Source organism: Centropristis striata, chromosome 23 (genome assembly GCF_030273125.1).
Source record: "Centropristis striata isolate RG_2023a ecotype Rhode Island chromosome 23, C.striata_1.0, whole genome shotgun sequence".
NCBI lineage: Eukaryota > Metazoa > Chordata > Actinopteri > Perciformes > Serranidae > Centropristis > Centropristis striata.
The window spans coordinates 25507622-25523131 of NC_081539.1; the positions used below are offsets into that span (position 1 = coordinate 25507622).

The window sequence follows — 15510 nt, forward strand, 5'->3', positions numbered from 1 at the left end:
ATGGTACACATTATGATGCTAATAAGGAAAAAAATAAACATAATCTGCAAATAAAAAAAATCAGAAGTTTTTGGGTTTTGCTGTCCATAGGCAACATTGTACCATAACAGTGCACAAGTGAAAAAGAGAGTTTTTAAATTCATTTAAAATTAATAAAAAAAATATTTTTTAATAAACTGTATAAAAGATTCAGTAGCATCAACAGGGTACAATACATAACATTTTAAATGTAAAAACATTGTAAAAGGAACTTTTTTTAAAACTGGTTTCTTGTCTAAAAACCAGATAAAAACACTAAGTCTGAGGGAAATGATCTTGCTGCATGGACAGATAATTTCACTTGACAAGATTTCTTAAATTAAGAGTGTTAAATCTAGAAATAAGCATGTTGAAGATTTAAAATAAGAAATTAACTCTTAAAACAAGATAAATTAAAGCTGCAAGCAGCGATGAACTGGCCCGAGCAGAGTGCACTGACAATTATTTGTTTCTTACCAAGATAAAAAAAACTTTAGATTTAGAAGTGTCAGCATATCTTGTCAAGTGAAATTATCTGTCCATGCACCAAGATAATTTCCCTCAGATTTAGTGTTTTTATCTTGTTTTTAGACAACCCTTTTTTGCAGTGTGTAGGCATTGAATCAACGACCCATTAAAATGAATGTCTTGAACAGTGCAAGTGTATTAAACCATCCAAAATGAAGGTTTACTCACCTTTCAGTAGGATTGTATTTTTTCCAGATGGAAAAGGGCCAGGAAATTGCATTTTAAGTGATTTTTTTGTGGCGCAAAATGGCAAAATAGGGTTTTAATATGGCCTCCTGGAGGTCATGTGACAAATTAAAGCATTGCTAGTGGTTCCCTATACTCTTCCCTCTTTTTTTAAAGTATCGCATCACTCAAAAACATGCATTGTAGAAATTCGACAGGCCAAAAATGGGGCAACAACGTACCATAGAGGGTTAAATAAAAATCAGAGTTCACTCCAGCCCTCTGTGGCTGTGAGACATGAATGCAGCACTAATACAGTGGCAATAACAAGCAACTGAAGCTGCAGTAATTTGATTTGATCCACAGTGTTGCATTATAGCAGCAATCATTTCCTGTATGAGCCTCAGAAGTCAGCTGCTTATTAAACCGCGATGTTTTTGATCTTCTTCTGCTGACATGTAACTGTAGAGTCACAGGAAGGCCACAAGGACAGCCATGAACCAATCAGAAAGCTGCTTTTTGTGCACATGATGATGAATATATCTAAACAGAGGGGTTGTGTATTGTCCATGTCTGTGTCTTTTGATCTCTTTTTCTCTTTCCTGTGTTCTGTCTCAAACACAGCTGTTGCATGTTGGACTGTATCAAGAGTTAATCTGCGTTTCTTTCAGTCGTGGCACTAGATTAGACACTGTTGTATCACCATCAGTCGCACATGCTGTTTTCATTCCGTGCATATGGAAGTGTGTGGCTGCATTTCATTTAAATTACATTTTCATTTCTGCATGCATGCATCATGACAACTACATTATATTTTATTCATGTTTTAAAATACATAATAAGGGCCAAAAAATGTAATGAAACTAAATTGAAAAAATATTTTTAATTTATTCTTTAGCATCAAGATGATAATGAAAATAAATGTTAAATGGATTTAATTCTAAAACCAGCAGACTCAACAGTAATGGCTGCCAGTTGGGCAGTTTGTAAACCAGAAATTAATTTTCTAATTCTGTAAATTATCAGATAAAACACAAACTACAAAGACTTTTGTCCAGTTTACTAACACATTTTGTATTCTTTTGTCACTTTTTCATTATTAAACAGACACATAACTGAATTATTTCCAAATTACTTCAACTATAAGGTGATTAAGGACATAACTCTAATATAACAATCCAGTTTGCAAAATTAATTTTCAATTTTGGGCTGTATTAGTGTCTGTCAATTTCAGTATGTCTGTTTCTCATTGAATTTGATTGTCATTATCATGTGATTTACAGCATGACATTGATAGTAGGTATTAGTATTTTAAAATCATGATGATTAAAATCAAAGTTGGATTTTAAAATGTGACTTTTGTCAAACATTTGTATACACAAATGAAAAATGACATTTCAATTTGATCGCATGATTTAATTTTATTTTGTGCATCCACAGACTTCCATACGTGGCATTTTAATTTGTCTCTTGGATATCTTCTTACAGTTTTGATTAAGATTAGAGAACATTAAGTTTAATTTAAATGCCTAAACTTGCCTAAATACACACATATTCAGATGCAGAGTCTATTTTTTGATTACTGTGTGTGCATTTTAAAAAGCAACAGTCAAGAGAGCGTAATGACTAACTGCAGTGTAATGTAGCCTCTGTATGTCTTCTTGTCTGGCTTCAACCTTTCTCTCCTCTGAACTGCATGTTCCATGTAACCTTTCATTCTTCTGTTTGCCTTTGTCTCTGTTTGCATGTCCTCTATCTTTTTAAAAAATAAACCTCATTCCATCCTCTGCATGTTGAGTGTGTTTGTTTTTAAAGGGAGGGTGAGGCTGGGATGGTACACGTTCCTCTCTGTTTAGACGTATTCTAACATCAGCATCGGCTGTTTTTGTTTCCAGATGCTTATCAGGGTTTGTTCAGCACATATAATATTCTGATTTTCAGTTTGTTTAAGGTCAGGAAGAGTTTTGCTTTTGATGCTCCATGATGATCTGTCTTGAACCGCATTGTCTGCAAAAGCATGAGGTTTCAATCAAATCAATTTTTTCTATTTTTTAATCAAGTTAAAATGACGTCTCAGTAGAAATCAAAAGGAAGGACGGTTGATGTTGTCCATCTTGTTTTCATCCTCCTTTCATCAGAGCCAGTGGACACAATTCAGCCAATTTCCTATTTTAGATCAAAGAAGAGCAACACTAAAGAAGAGCCAGACACAAAACTCAGCAGAGTCCAAAAAAATACCAACAGCAGAGCAAATAAAGCCTTCATTGTTCCAAGCAAGGACATGCTCTTTGATAGGAATGCCATTCTTGTCTCACTATACATACTGTAGTCTTGGTGTTTTCCAACAAAGTAACTTTGTGGCTATTTAAAAATACAGTAAAAGCTCAGAAAGTCTAACAGGCGTATCAGAAATGTTGGATTCTTTGGGATTCGATCATGTGATTTTTTTGCAATGAGGTTATTTTTGGGACCTGGGAGCCTTCAGCAAACATGTCCCTTCTCTCCTGCGGCTTCTTGTCTGTAGGACGATGAAGCAGCGATGATGATCGATGAGCTCGCTGTGTCCGACCAGCTCTGGGTAAGGCCAGTGTGTAAGGCCGGAATCACACACACACACACACATACACACACACACACACTGTGGTATTTATCAAGTTAATTTCAATTGGATTAATGATCTAAATCCTTTCATCTTTAACTGCATTTCCTGGCTGCTAACACACATCTTGATAAATACACCCTGAGTGTAACACACATTCAGTTGTGTGTGTGTGTGTGTGTGTGTGTGTGTGTACACGTGGTGGTATTGGTAGTGGGTGTTTCCCTTTATAATCATGGTGACGGTGTGTATGCTTCTCTAATTCACCTCTGCTCGTTGGGTTTCACAGTCATGACACTGGATGTGTTTTCTATGTGTCTATGTTTAAAGTTTTGTGTCTAATCATCATAACTTTGCTCCAGATATTTATCTGTAATGTGAGCTGTGTATAAAGGTTAGAGTGGGACTATAATCATTATCCCCATTGAGAATCTCAAAGGCCAGAAGTGTTGTTGACATTAGATTCAAACAGCCTGTCACACTTCTTCTCTGCTTTGCCTCCCGTTTCCTCTCTGTTCCAGCCGCTCAGGGCTGTAGCTGCCACTGAGGTCATGTCCTTACAGTAATATTGTTGTGAATGCAGGGATTAAATGACATGAAGAAGAGTTTATGTTCTAATAACACAGATGTTATACAGAATTTTCTTTCAAGGCAGATCTAGTAGACTAAATATCTCAAAGGGATTTTTGAAGTGAAGTTGTTTGAAATACTTATCCATAGTCAATGTGACCCCAGTTTGGAGAAGCACACAGGAGTACCGGCACACAGGAGTACCGGCACTAACAGAGGAGTACCGGCACTAACAGAGGAGTACCGGCACTAACAGAGGAGTGCCGGCACTATCAGAGGAGTGCCGGCACTATCAGAGGAGTGCCGGCACTATCAGAGGAGTGCCGGCACTATCAGAGGAGTGCCGGCACTATCAGAGGAGTGCCGGCACTAACAGAGGAGTGCCGGCACTAACAGAGGAGTGCCGGCACTAACAGAGGAGTGCCGGCACTAACAGAGGAGTACCGGCACTAACAGAGGAGTACCGGCACTATCAGAGGAGTGCCGGCACTATCAGAGGAGTGCCGGCACTATCAGAGGAGTGCCGGCACTATCAGAGGAGTGCCGGCACTAACAGAGGAGTGCCGGTACTAACAGAGGAGTGCCGTACTAACAGAGGAGTGCCGGTACTAACAGAGGAGTGCCGGTACTAACAGAGGAGTGCCGGTACTAACAGAGGAGTGCCGGTACTAACAGAGGAGTGCCGGTACTAACAGAGGAGTGCCGGTACTAACAGAGGAGTGCCGGTACTAACAGAGGAGTGCCGGTACTAACAGAGGAGTGCCGGTACTATCAGAGGAGTTCCGGTACTAACAGAGGAGTTCCGGTACTAACAGAGGAGTACCGCCACTAAAAAAGGAGTACCGCCACTAAAAGAGGAGTACCCGCATGGAGGCAAAGCAATGTACAGCTGTGGACATGATCAGCAGCAACATGTATTTTAGCCACCAAAAAAAACCCATCAGTTTAAGTGTACAGTATATGTAGAGTGTTTTCACCGTTTAACCTTCCAGTCAGACAGTCCTGTTAAAGTTTATGCAGGGGGAACTGCTCTCACCAAATCCACCAGACTCCATTGACAAAAACCGAAATTTTACCTCCCATGCCACAGGAGTTGTTGGTGAGCACTGACACAATAATTTTGTTTGTCTGTGTTATTGTGTGACTTTTGAGAATCTGAAGTAACCCTTGAAACACCATCCACTGCGCTCATTAGATTTACCGACTTTCAACCCGAGAAATGGACTATAAATGAAGGGCAATAGAGTTTAGATTAAATGTAGCTGAACAGTGAAATTAACAAAAAGGCGTGATTTTTATCTTTATAAAATGTTTAGTGAGAAAATGATGGTTGAAGTCAAAGCAACTCAGTCTAAAATATCTTGACTTTTATTTCCTTCTGTTATAAATGTGTACTCTCCAAGCTCAAGACAAGATAAACCTGATCATGACTATGACATCATCAGGGGTTACTAGATATTAGACTATATTTTTTTTCACGGGCCGCCCAGCTTTGACCATAAACTGATGGTCATGTATAAAATCTTTTCCAAATACTATTTCCTCTTTCCATGGCCATGCCTCTGCAGGAGCCGGTCTTTGCTTCTACCTTCTCTCCTCCTCCTGAGCCTCCTTTCCATACTCCTTCCCCTGATGAGTCAGCCAGCCAGGTAGGAAGCTGCATCAGCTCTTGCTGCTTGCATCATTTGCCCTTTGCTTGATGCCTCACCTCCCTGGCTGCCTTATGAAGTTTTTAAATCCAAACCCCATTGCACAACATACTGACACCTTCTAATGCACAACATGGGTCAAAAATGACCCACATTCATTTCCACATCCTTAACTATATCAATAGCTAACTAACTAATTACTTGTACCTTTCTGAATTGAAATTACTCTCAAGGTAATCCAATCCAATCCAATCCCCTTTATTTATATAGCACAATTTTAGCAAACACAAGGTTTCCAAAGTGCTGCACAAACAATAAAAACATAACACAATACAAAGAGATGTAGTAAACAATAGATCAGTAAGATGCAATAAATTAAAAATGGGATAAAAATAAATAAAATAAAATATAAAATGTACTGCCCGCACAAAATAAAATATGCATGAATACAATAAAAACAAAAAATCATAAAATCAACATAAAATCAACATAAAATCAACACTCTACGTGGTGTTAAAAGCCAAATAAAGGTAAGCTAAATAAAATTGTATGTACAGCTATCTTTCACACTTATCATCAAATGTTTTGTTAGGGTAACGTTAGAACAAAGACATTTTTCCTGCCAAATTCTATTATAAATGCATGCGGGTCATTTTTGACCCATGTGAATAAACTTGAAGTAGAAGTACAACAGCTGTGCTTGTTCAAAAAGTAGGAAAGGGAAAGATAAAAAGGATGATTTGTGCTAAAAAAAACAAACAAGATATTTACTAAATACATGGAATAATAAATTAAAAAATATTTATTTCAAAGATGTATAATAGAAACTCTCAGCCGTACATGAAATAATATTAAAAATGTTGTGCATTAGAAAGGTAGTGACACAAAAAGGGATTTTGTTAAAAAATGAATAAAGGAAAACATAAAATTTGGATGTATGATGATCAGAAACAAGTTGATTGAGAAAAACTTGGAAAATAAAAACTGTGCATCAAAGGGTTAACATGGTACAGACTGTACCTTTTGTAATGTGAAAGAATGTAGAGCTAAACAACCACAAACTCTTTCACCCACAATCTTTCAGGTCCCTTTGTTTCTCTGCTGCAAGAAAGCTGCCAAAACCATTATGGCAAATGCACTTTATGTTCAGTAGTGCTCTGCAGTCATCACAGCCACCCTGCTCCTGCTTTATGCCACTAAATATCCCCGTCCCAAAGCTTTGTCACTCTGACGTCAGCATGGCAGCCCCTGCAGTGCCGAATGCTTTTGCAGAGCTTGAACATTTTCTACCATCTTTTCATCTTCATCTCTAAATCCTCATCCTTTCTTACCTTCCTCATCCATCCCTCTGGTTGTGAAGACCATCAGATCTCCCAGACCCGTGCAGGTGGATGAGAGACACCCCTGGAGACGGAAGGTGACCCGGTCAATGCTGTATCAGTGCAAATCCCTCTAGGCTCCCTCCCCTGTGGCACACAGTCCAATCAGAATTTGCCCCAAATGAGTTGCTGTAATTCATCACTAAAGGACACTGTCTGCTATTGTTCTTTGTCTGCACTTTGTCAACTAACATGCCTTTCATTTTTACGCCATGACTGGCACTAAAACATTTTTAGAGTCATTTTTATCCACCGAAAAAGAAAGAAAATCAATAATTTTTCCATCAGATGTTGGTATACGCCTTGTTTTCACTGAGAGTCAGGGATTAATATGCTTCCTGTGTATAAATGACCCGTTGGTGTCCTTGTTTTTCTTGGCTTCTTTGTCTGTTTGTGAATGTGGCCTGTTGTTGTTAAAGGAAAATTCAACATTCTACATTTAAACACTTAATCATTATATTGGTGACAGCTGTGGCTAGAGGCATTTTGTCTGTTTGTCCTATTCCTGTGAACACGATATCTCTGGAACACCTTCAGAGAATTTCTTTGAATTTTGCACAAGCATCGACTTGGACTCAAGGATGAATTGATACGTTTTTGATGGTCAGAGGTCAAGATTACCGGGTCCTTGTTTTTGTGCCCACACATCATTCTGACCTCACAAATCATGTTTGTAGCCATAAAATGTCCATGTCTTAGAGGATAAAATAATGAATGATGACACTTTATATCAAAAAGGTCAAAGGACAACGTCATTGTGACACCACACTGCAAAAAAGGTGTCTAAGATAAAAACACTAAATCTGAGGGAAATTATCTTGCTGCATGGACAGATAATTTCACTTGACAAGATTTCTTCAAAACAAGATAAATTAAAGCTGCAAGCAGTTTCTTACCAAGATTTAAAAAAAACTTAAGATTTAGAAATCTTAGATAATTGATCTTGTTTTAAGAGTTAATTTATTATTTTAAGTGTTAAACTTGCTTATTTCTAGATTTAATAATCTTAATTTAAGAAATCTTGTCAAGTGAAATTATCTGTCCATGCAGCAATCATTTCCCTCAGATTTAGTGTTTTTATCTTGTTTTTAGACACCTTTTTTGCAGTGCAGTGTGTGCAAAAATGACTGCATTACAAACTGATGGTTAATTACAACGTAGTACTCTGAGGTGGATAATTCCTTTAACTTTCAGTCCATCAGGAGCTTTTATTGTGACTGACAGTTATTTTTCTCTCCTTCTCTCTTTTCTTAGAAAATAGCTGAGGCTGAGATGGAGTGCGAGTCGATGGAGGCTCACATGTCCATCCAGGATAGGAAACAGCTGATCGTAGCCCAGGAGGAGGCCTGGAAATCTAAGGGGCATGGAGCCGCCAACGACTCCACCCAGTTCACTGTGGCTGCACGCATGGTGAAGAAAGGTCAGGGGGAAACTTACACGCACATTTTCTTTCTCCATCTTTCAGAAACATATGCACACATGCTGAACTGCTGAAGTTATTTCACCACAGAGAGTTAAGTCCACAGTTCAGTCTCAGCTCTCTGCTCTGAATCCTATAAAGCCCACTTCTCAATTAGCAGCCAGGGAAAAGTGATTCTCCTCTTCCCTCCATCAGGCCCAGACACACCAGGCCAGAGCTGCTGAGACGACTCAGCTCAGGCAGAAAATGATTTTATGCTTGGCGTTGCTACATATTAGCTCCGGGCTCAGCCAGAGGGGGCAGCTGGTGGAAAGTTTAATTTGTGTTTTGGGGGTTTGGCCAGAGGGTTGGGCCAGATTATGGCTAATGGAGAGTGGCAGAGCAAAGATTAGCATCTGAAATGTTTTCCTCAACCAGCTTCTCAGGCATCTGAGACAGTTTTTCTGTAGCTTTGAGACTACAGTTGTGAGCACTAGTCCCTAGTGATGGGCAAATGAAGCTTCATGAATTGTTTCTGCATTTTATGAGACTAGATGGCGCACTCTCTTCACCAAAGACCTGAAAGCACATTCAATTACCATTGCTTGGGCCTTTTTCTTTAAACCAAGTGCGCCATCTAGTGGGCTTAGAAAATACAGAAAAAGGTTCATGAGGCTTCATTGGCACATCACTACTAGTCCCAGCTAGAGGACCTTCACTACTACTGCATAGTCCTCATTCTTTTTTTTTATTTAAAAAAAAAAAAACATTTTTCACAATTGCGACGAGAGAAACAAACTTTACCCACTGAACCCAAAGCAGTTTAAGGTTGCAATTATTATTTTTTTTTATCCTGTCACATTTTACTCACTGTGGCCTTTTTCACTACAAAATACAACTCCTGCACCTCCAAGGGAACAGCACAGTTGTGGCTAGAAATAAGGAGAACTTAAAATGTCTTTTGTGCAGTAAAACACGGTTATAATGCCATAAATATATTTTAAAGATTCTTTGACAATATCACAAAAAAATGAAAACTAAATTCTATATATCCAACATTATCCAACAAGTGTTAAAAGTACTGAAAAAAGATGGGGGCTCCACATGTATCTACATCATCTATACCTATTATAGTATTTACATTTTTACAATCTCTCCTGTCCTCTCCTCTCTGCTCTGTGTAAACCTTACTGTAAGTCTCAATTGCTAAAATACTGTTAGCCAAATAATTAATTTCCCAAAGTCGCTAGTCCCAAATTCCATTCAAGACACCGGACATGAAGCACAGTAATCATGTCATGGGTCCCTGGATGTTCATGCCTGTCTGTGTTCCTACAGGGCTGGCCTCCCCCTCAGCCCTCCAGTCTCCAACGTCCTCCAAACCCAAGAACAGCAGCCCTGCCATCTCCAAACCACAGGAAGGTCAGTTTGACACCAGGGAAAAGTTTCGAAGATAATTCTGGACACAGTTAATTACATGAGATGGATTCCTTTGTAAAATGATTTCAGATTGTGAGCTGACAGTTGGTCCTAAATGTCTTCTTCTTTTCCCTTAATGATTCTGGGTAACTGATTGTCTTTGCTTCTCTTTCAAAAGACATGGACGAGATGTCTGATATCGAAGGTGTATTCCCTTTTTTTGATGTTGCACTGAATGTTCATCATCATCACCGAAACCACAAATATCATCAACACTAATGTGGCTGATGTTGCTGTGAGACTTCTATTAGGATACTAAAGCCTGATAGAATATCAACCATGGGATAATGTGACCATCAATATGCATGAGTCTGAAGTACAAAGGATTCATATTTAGTGGCTGTTTACTGATGTTAAAATGCTCATGACTGGCAATGTTATAGGTTCAGATAACTTCATTGTGACTGTATGCGACTGTTTATACTCAGTCATTGTTCAAAATTACCATCAATGGTGGCAAGGGTGACTGAGCAACAGAAGCAGGGGCGTTTTTATTTAATTTTTTTTACTTTTTTAACTGCTGCAGTGACACAAAGCCGGTTGAAAACTGGCACGTATCAACTCCGACTGCCTGTAAGCATATTTCAAAGTCATCATCATCATAATGCTATCAGACTCAGCAGGAACGTGCCTCAGAGTAGGGCTGCACAATTATGGCCAAAATGATAATCATGATTATTTTGGTCAATAATGTAATCACGATTAATAATCACGATTATTCACCATGCTAGGGAAAATATCTGTATTTTTATTGCACTACTTTTAAACAAACAATAGGAACAGTTTTTAGTGTGTGTGCACAGAGTGTCTGGTGCTTGTAATAAACAAACAGAGATCACTAAGTGAACACCTCCTGCAGCAGCAGCACATACACACTGTACTGCTACAGAGCTAATTGTTAGCCTATTAGCAATTTGCAGACTGGACGCGAAGGGGGTTAACACCCCCTCTGGCTCTGCAGCTGGGAGAGACTGCTGCAGGAGGACTGTGCCGCTTCGACTCCTTCTAAGAATGAGGCTCCAAAAGTCTCCAATAACACCAGAAAAAGTTGCTGAAATTTATCTCCAGTCACTTTTTTTGAGAAATAGTCGCTAAAGGGGCCTGAAAAGTTGCTAAATATAGTAACAAAGTTGCTAAGTTGGCAACACTGCTTCGCCGGCTTTTATAAATGGTGTGCGTTGTTGTGTCGTCCAGTACTACGTCACATCCTGCTTAGCGAACAATCCAATCAGCAACTAGGCTTTTTTCAGGGGAGAAAAACGGCCCCGCCCCCTGGTGGTTGGTGGACTACTGGTGTAGAAAGTGCTTGATTAGATATGCAGGAGAGCCGCATTTTAAACTGGAAATATTGTAGACAATCAGGTTAATTTAATCGTGACAGCCGAAATCGTGATCACGATTAAAATTTGATTCATTGAGCAGCCCTACCTCAGAATCCATGAGTCTGTAAATGTGGACATTGGGACTGGGCCTCACACTTCCTGCCTGTTGAGAGGTATATGTTCTGTGCTACAATCAAACAGAGTAAATTTATGGCTCTAACAGCTGTGTGTGTGCGTGGTTGTGCAGAGATCAAAGCCGTACCAGATCTGAACCTGGAGTCGGACATGAAGCTGGATAAACTGGAATCATTCCTCGGCAAGCTCAACAGTAAAGGTCAGTCCTGGTCGGCACGCCGTCTACCAGTTTGTCATACTTGACAGTGTTACTCACTGTAGAATCAATGTTCATGTGATAAGAAAATGATCCCCCATCATAACCATACAATCGATTTATAGATTAAATTGAAGATTGAACCCAGGCTTAATGAATTAAATGCAGAGTTCTCAGTCTAGTTCACTTTAATTGATTTGACATGAGGGAATCTATTAGGCAGAAACTTTATAAGTTATAATTTCATCATCCATAACTGTTACTGATGGCAACAGCAAGCTCCTTTCAGACATGTTTAACTGCCATTACATTTATGTAACAAGGTGCATGTCAGCCTTGTGTCAGAATAAACACCACAGTCACATTTATGTAAAAGTCCCAGCAGCTGTCTAGCTAGGACAGACCTGATACTGTATCACTCTTACCTCGCCATTAAATCTGAATTAAAGGCAGGTGCATTAAATTAGAGGCTGCAGCAACACTAGATTAAATATGCACAGAATTAAAAGGACTGCTATAAATAATTGCCTAATTATCATTTCACAAATAAAATAAATCGGCTAAAAAAACAATCGAACACTGTGAATGAACCAATTTCAAGTTGTGATAAATTAGTTTATAAAATGTATTTTACCCTTGTGGGACAAAAATTACCTTTCTATCACCATTCTGATACCCTGCCCCTTATTTTAACATGTTCATGGATGAATGAATGAATAAATAGGAGTAAGAATACCCCAAGTTAATGTCTTGACCATAGGTCTTGACATTAAATAATGGAGTTGATGAGAAGATTTATTGTGATTTGTTGTGAGAACGCTTGTTCCTTATGTTGCCATTAATTAGAAAAACAGGGTTAAAAATCCATCAGTTAGGCAGCCTGTTAGAAAATAACACCTTGGTGGCTTTATCATGTCAATAAACAGTCAACAACTTCACTTCTACATGTCTTCCACATTATATGTAATCTGCATCCACATCATGTCCAGTTCATTTATTTATCATTTCCTGTCATTTTTTGTGTGTTTGTACACAGTTTTAGTAGTGTGCAAAAGTAGATGCACCCTGCCAATGACATTAAAATAAATTATTTAGAGAAGCAAACATTTCAATAAATAAACAAATCTTTCATTAGTGATGCACATATTCTGGATATTTTCTGATCCTGACACAGCTTTGTCTTGTCCTTCTCCAGTGTCTGGACTGCCAGAAGCCACCATCACAGTGACACAGAAGAAAGTAAAGGAAGTGATGACCCTGGAAGATGAAACCTTTTCCAAGTTCTATCGCCATGTAGAGGAGCTCCCCGCCACCACCAACAAGGTGGAGATAGACGACGACTTTGACGCCATTTTCGGTCCCCAGGTGCCAAGGTAAGCTCTCACCGCCACAGTACACTGCAAAAATCAACTGACAACAAATGAGAAATAATTAGAATTAAGCAAATACATGCTTGAAAAAAGTCAAATTATCTGCCAGTGCAGTAAGTAAATGTTTCTTTGTAAGAATTCTTTAAGTAAGTAAAAATATCTCGGCACTGAAAAAACAATGATGTCTTTAAAAATAAGTCCAAAATAATTATTCCAAGGAATTGTGGCTTAAAAAACCCAACTGTAGTAACACTAAATAAGCCAGCAATACTTAAAACTAGCATGTTTTTTTTCTAATTTCAGTATCTGTGGGTAGATACTGGAGGTAGAAAATGCTTTTGAAATAGCATTTAAACTACATGCAACTAAAACTCTCAACTGGAACCAATATTTTAGGTGACAACTCATCATATTCAATGGTTGAATAGATTAAATAGAGAAAGCATGAAAAAGCTCACAATGTAAAAAAATCATAAATCGTAAAAAAAAATCGTAAAAATCGAAAAAAAGACTGAAATCCCTGTGAAGAGGTATTCACTCGTTCTTGTTACAAAAAGACACGTGTTCTTAAAATGAGCACATGAAGCTATGGTCAGTAGGTAAATTATACTCAAAACAAGATAATTAAGATACTATTGCTAGATATAAGAAGAAAATACTTGGTAAGCTTCATGTTTTTTGCAGTGTAAGAACTCTGACATCATTGTGAGAGTCTGCTTTCTCTCTGTTGGCCACGCCCCCTCACCTCTGACCTCTCCCCAGGCTGACCTCGGAGATGGTGCAGCACAAGCGAGCAGTGCGGCCAACGCGTAACGTCCAGGCGTCGAGGAACCCTCTGAAGATGCTGGCTGCCAGAGAGGACATCAGACACGAGTACACGGAGCAGAGGCTCAACATCGGCCTGCTGGAGAGCAAGAGGATGAAGGCTGAGAAGAGTGAGTGAGGATTTAAAATACATGAGACCAAAACAGTCGGGATACAACATGTGACGGATAAAAAAAGGCTCCCACTTCCACTGCAACACCAGAGAGCGCGACATGCATCTTAATCTCAGATACAGAAATAAGTGCCACTGATATAACACAGTCTATAAATTGTCTTGAAGCCACTAAAGCTACTTGAGGACAAACACTGACCTACATCTGGAAGTGAAATCAGTTTTCCTGTCTTTGTACAAGGCTGTCCTCAAAACCTGGATGTGGTCTGTAGCTTGTTTTGAGAGTGACGTCACATTTCCCACAAAGTCAATGTCATTTTTCACAACTTCCTCCTTCACCTCCTCTGACAGCAACAGAAACACTTAAACCGTCTCTGGAGCGTTCTATATTTGCTGCAGTCATAAAGACAGCCGTTTGTCAGGTTTCGAAAGGTCGTTTACACTGTAGCTGTTGTCTCGCTGGATAAAGCAGCTTTATGTAATCATTGCACTGCAAAAAAATGTGTCTAAAAACAAGATAAAAACACTAAATCTGAGGGAAATGATCTTGCTGCATGGACAGATAATTTCTCTTGACAATATTTCTTAAATTAAGATTATTAAATCTAGAAATAAGCATGTTGAACGCTTCAAATAAGAAATTAACTCTTAAAACAAGATCAATTATTTAACACTTCTAAATCTAAAGTTTTTTTATCTTGGGAAGATAATTTGCAGTGCACTTTGCTTGGGCCAGTTCAGCGCTGCTTGCACCTTTAATTTATCTTTTTTTGAGAGTTTATTAAATCTAGAAATGAGCATGTTGAATGCTTAAAAAAAAGAAATTAACTCTTAAAACAAGATAAATTAAAGCTGCAAGCAGCGATGAACTGGCCCGAGCAAAGTACACTGCACATTTCTTAAGTTCCTTACAAGATAAAAAATACTTTAGATTTAGAAGTGTTACATAATTTATCTTGTTTTAAGAGTTGATTTGTTATTTTAAGCTTTCAACATGCTTATTTCTGGATTTAATCATCTTAATTTAAGAAATCTTGTCAAGTGAAATTATCTGTCCATACAGCAGGATCATTTCCCTCGGATTTAGTGTTTTTATCTTGTTTTTAGACACCTTTTTTGCAGTGTGCATGTGTTTTTTCTGTCTCACCTCCACTCTCTGTGCTCTGTTTTGTTCTGCAGTGAATAAGAACTCTGGTTTCTCTGATGTGGCTCTGGCTGGTCTGGCCAGCAAGGAGAACTTCAGCAACGTCAACCTGCGCAGCGTCAACATCTCTGAGCAGATGTCCAACAACAGCGCCGTGCCTTACAAGAAGCTCATGCTCTTACAGGTCAAAGGTCAGTTATGTGAACATGCCGCTCCGCACATACACAGAGAGGCGCACCTGCAGCCACAACAGCGTCTTTTTGTTTTATAATTTATTGGATTATAATCCCAGTAATAACTAGGAGTGCACTGAATTTCAGTCCTGATACGATACCTGGGCTTTGGTTATTGGCTGATACAGAGTTTTGTTCCGTTACCAGTTTTAAATGAATAAACTGCATGCCTGACTGTGGAAGTGACTGATCAGACGGCAGAATTCCTTGTTTTAACACTCAACCAGAACAATGAAAAAGGGAAACATTTCAGTTACTATAATGAGAAGTTTCCGGCTTCTTTCAATCGTCCTTTCTTTTTGCTTGGTTGAGCTTATTAAATTCCTTGGTATGATGCTAATGGAAATGCTTGATAAAGTTTATTGTGTTATATTTTGCAGTGCTACT

General features: G+C 38.7%; 1 protein-coding gene across 2 annotated transcripts in view; it reads left to right on the top strand.

The window, feature by feature from the left end:
• svila (supervillin a) overlaps positions 1 to 15510 on the top strand; it is a 118680-nt gene that overhangs the window by 84175 nt on the left and 18995 nt on the right. For both annotated transcript variants that reach the window (XM_059326713.1, XM_059326712.1), the window contains 7 exons: positions 3236 to 3289; positions 8163 to 8328; positions 9646 to 9729; positions 11356 to 11442; positions 12635 to 12812; positions 13572 to 13744; positions 14926 to 15081. In XM_059326713.1, coding sequence (XP_059182696.1) covers positions 3236 to 3289; positions 8163 to 8328; positions 9646 to 9729; positions 11356 to 11442; positions 12635 to 12812; positions 13572 to 13744; positions 14926 to 15081 — 898 coding nt within the window. The remainder of the gene's footprint in view (positions 1 to 3235; positions 3290 to 8162; positions 8329 to 9645; positions 9730 to 11355; positions 11443 to 12634; positions 12813 to 13571; positions 13745 to 14925; positions 15082 to 15510) is intronic.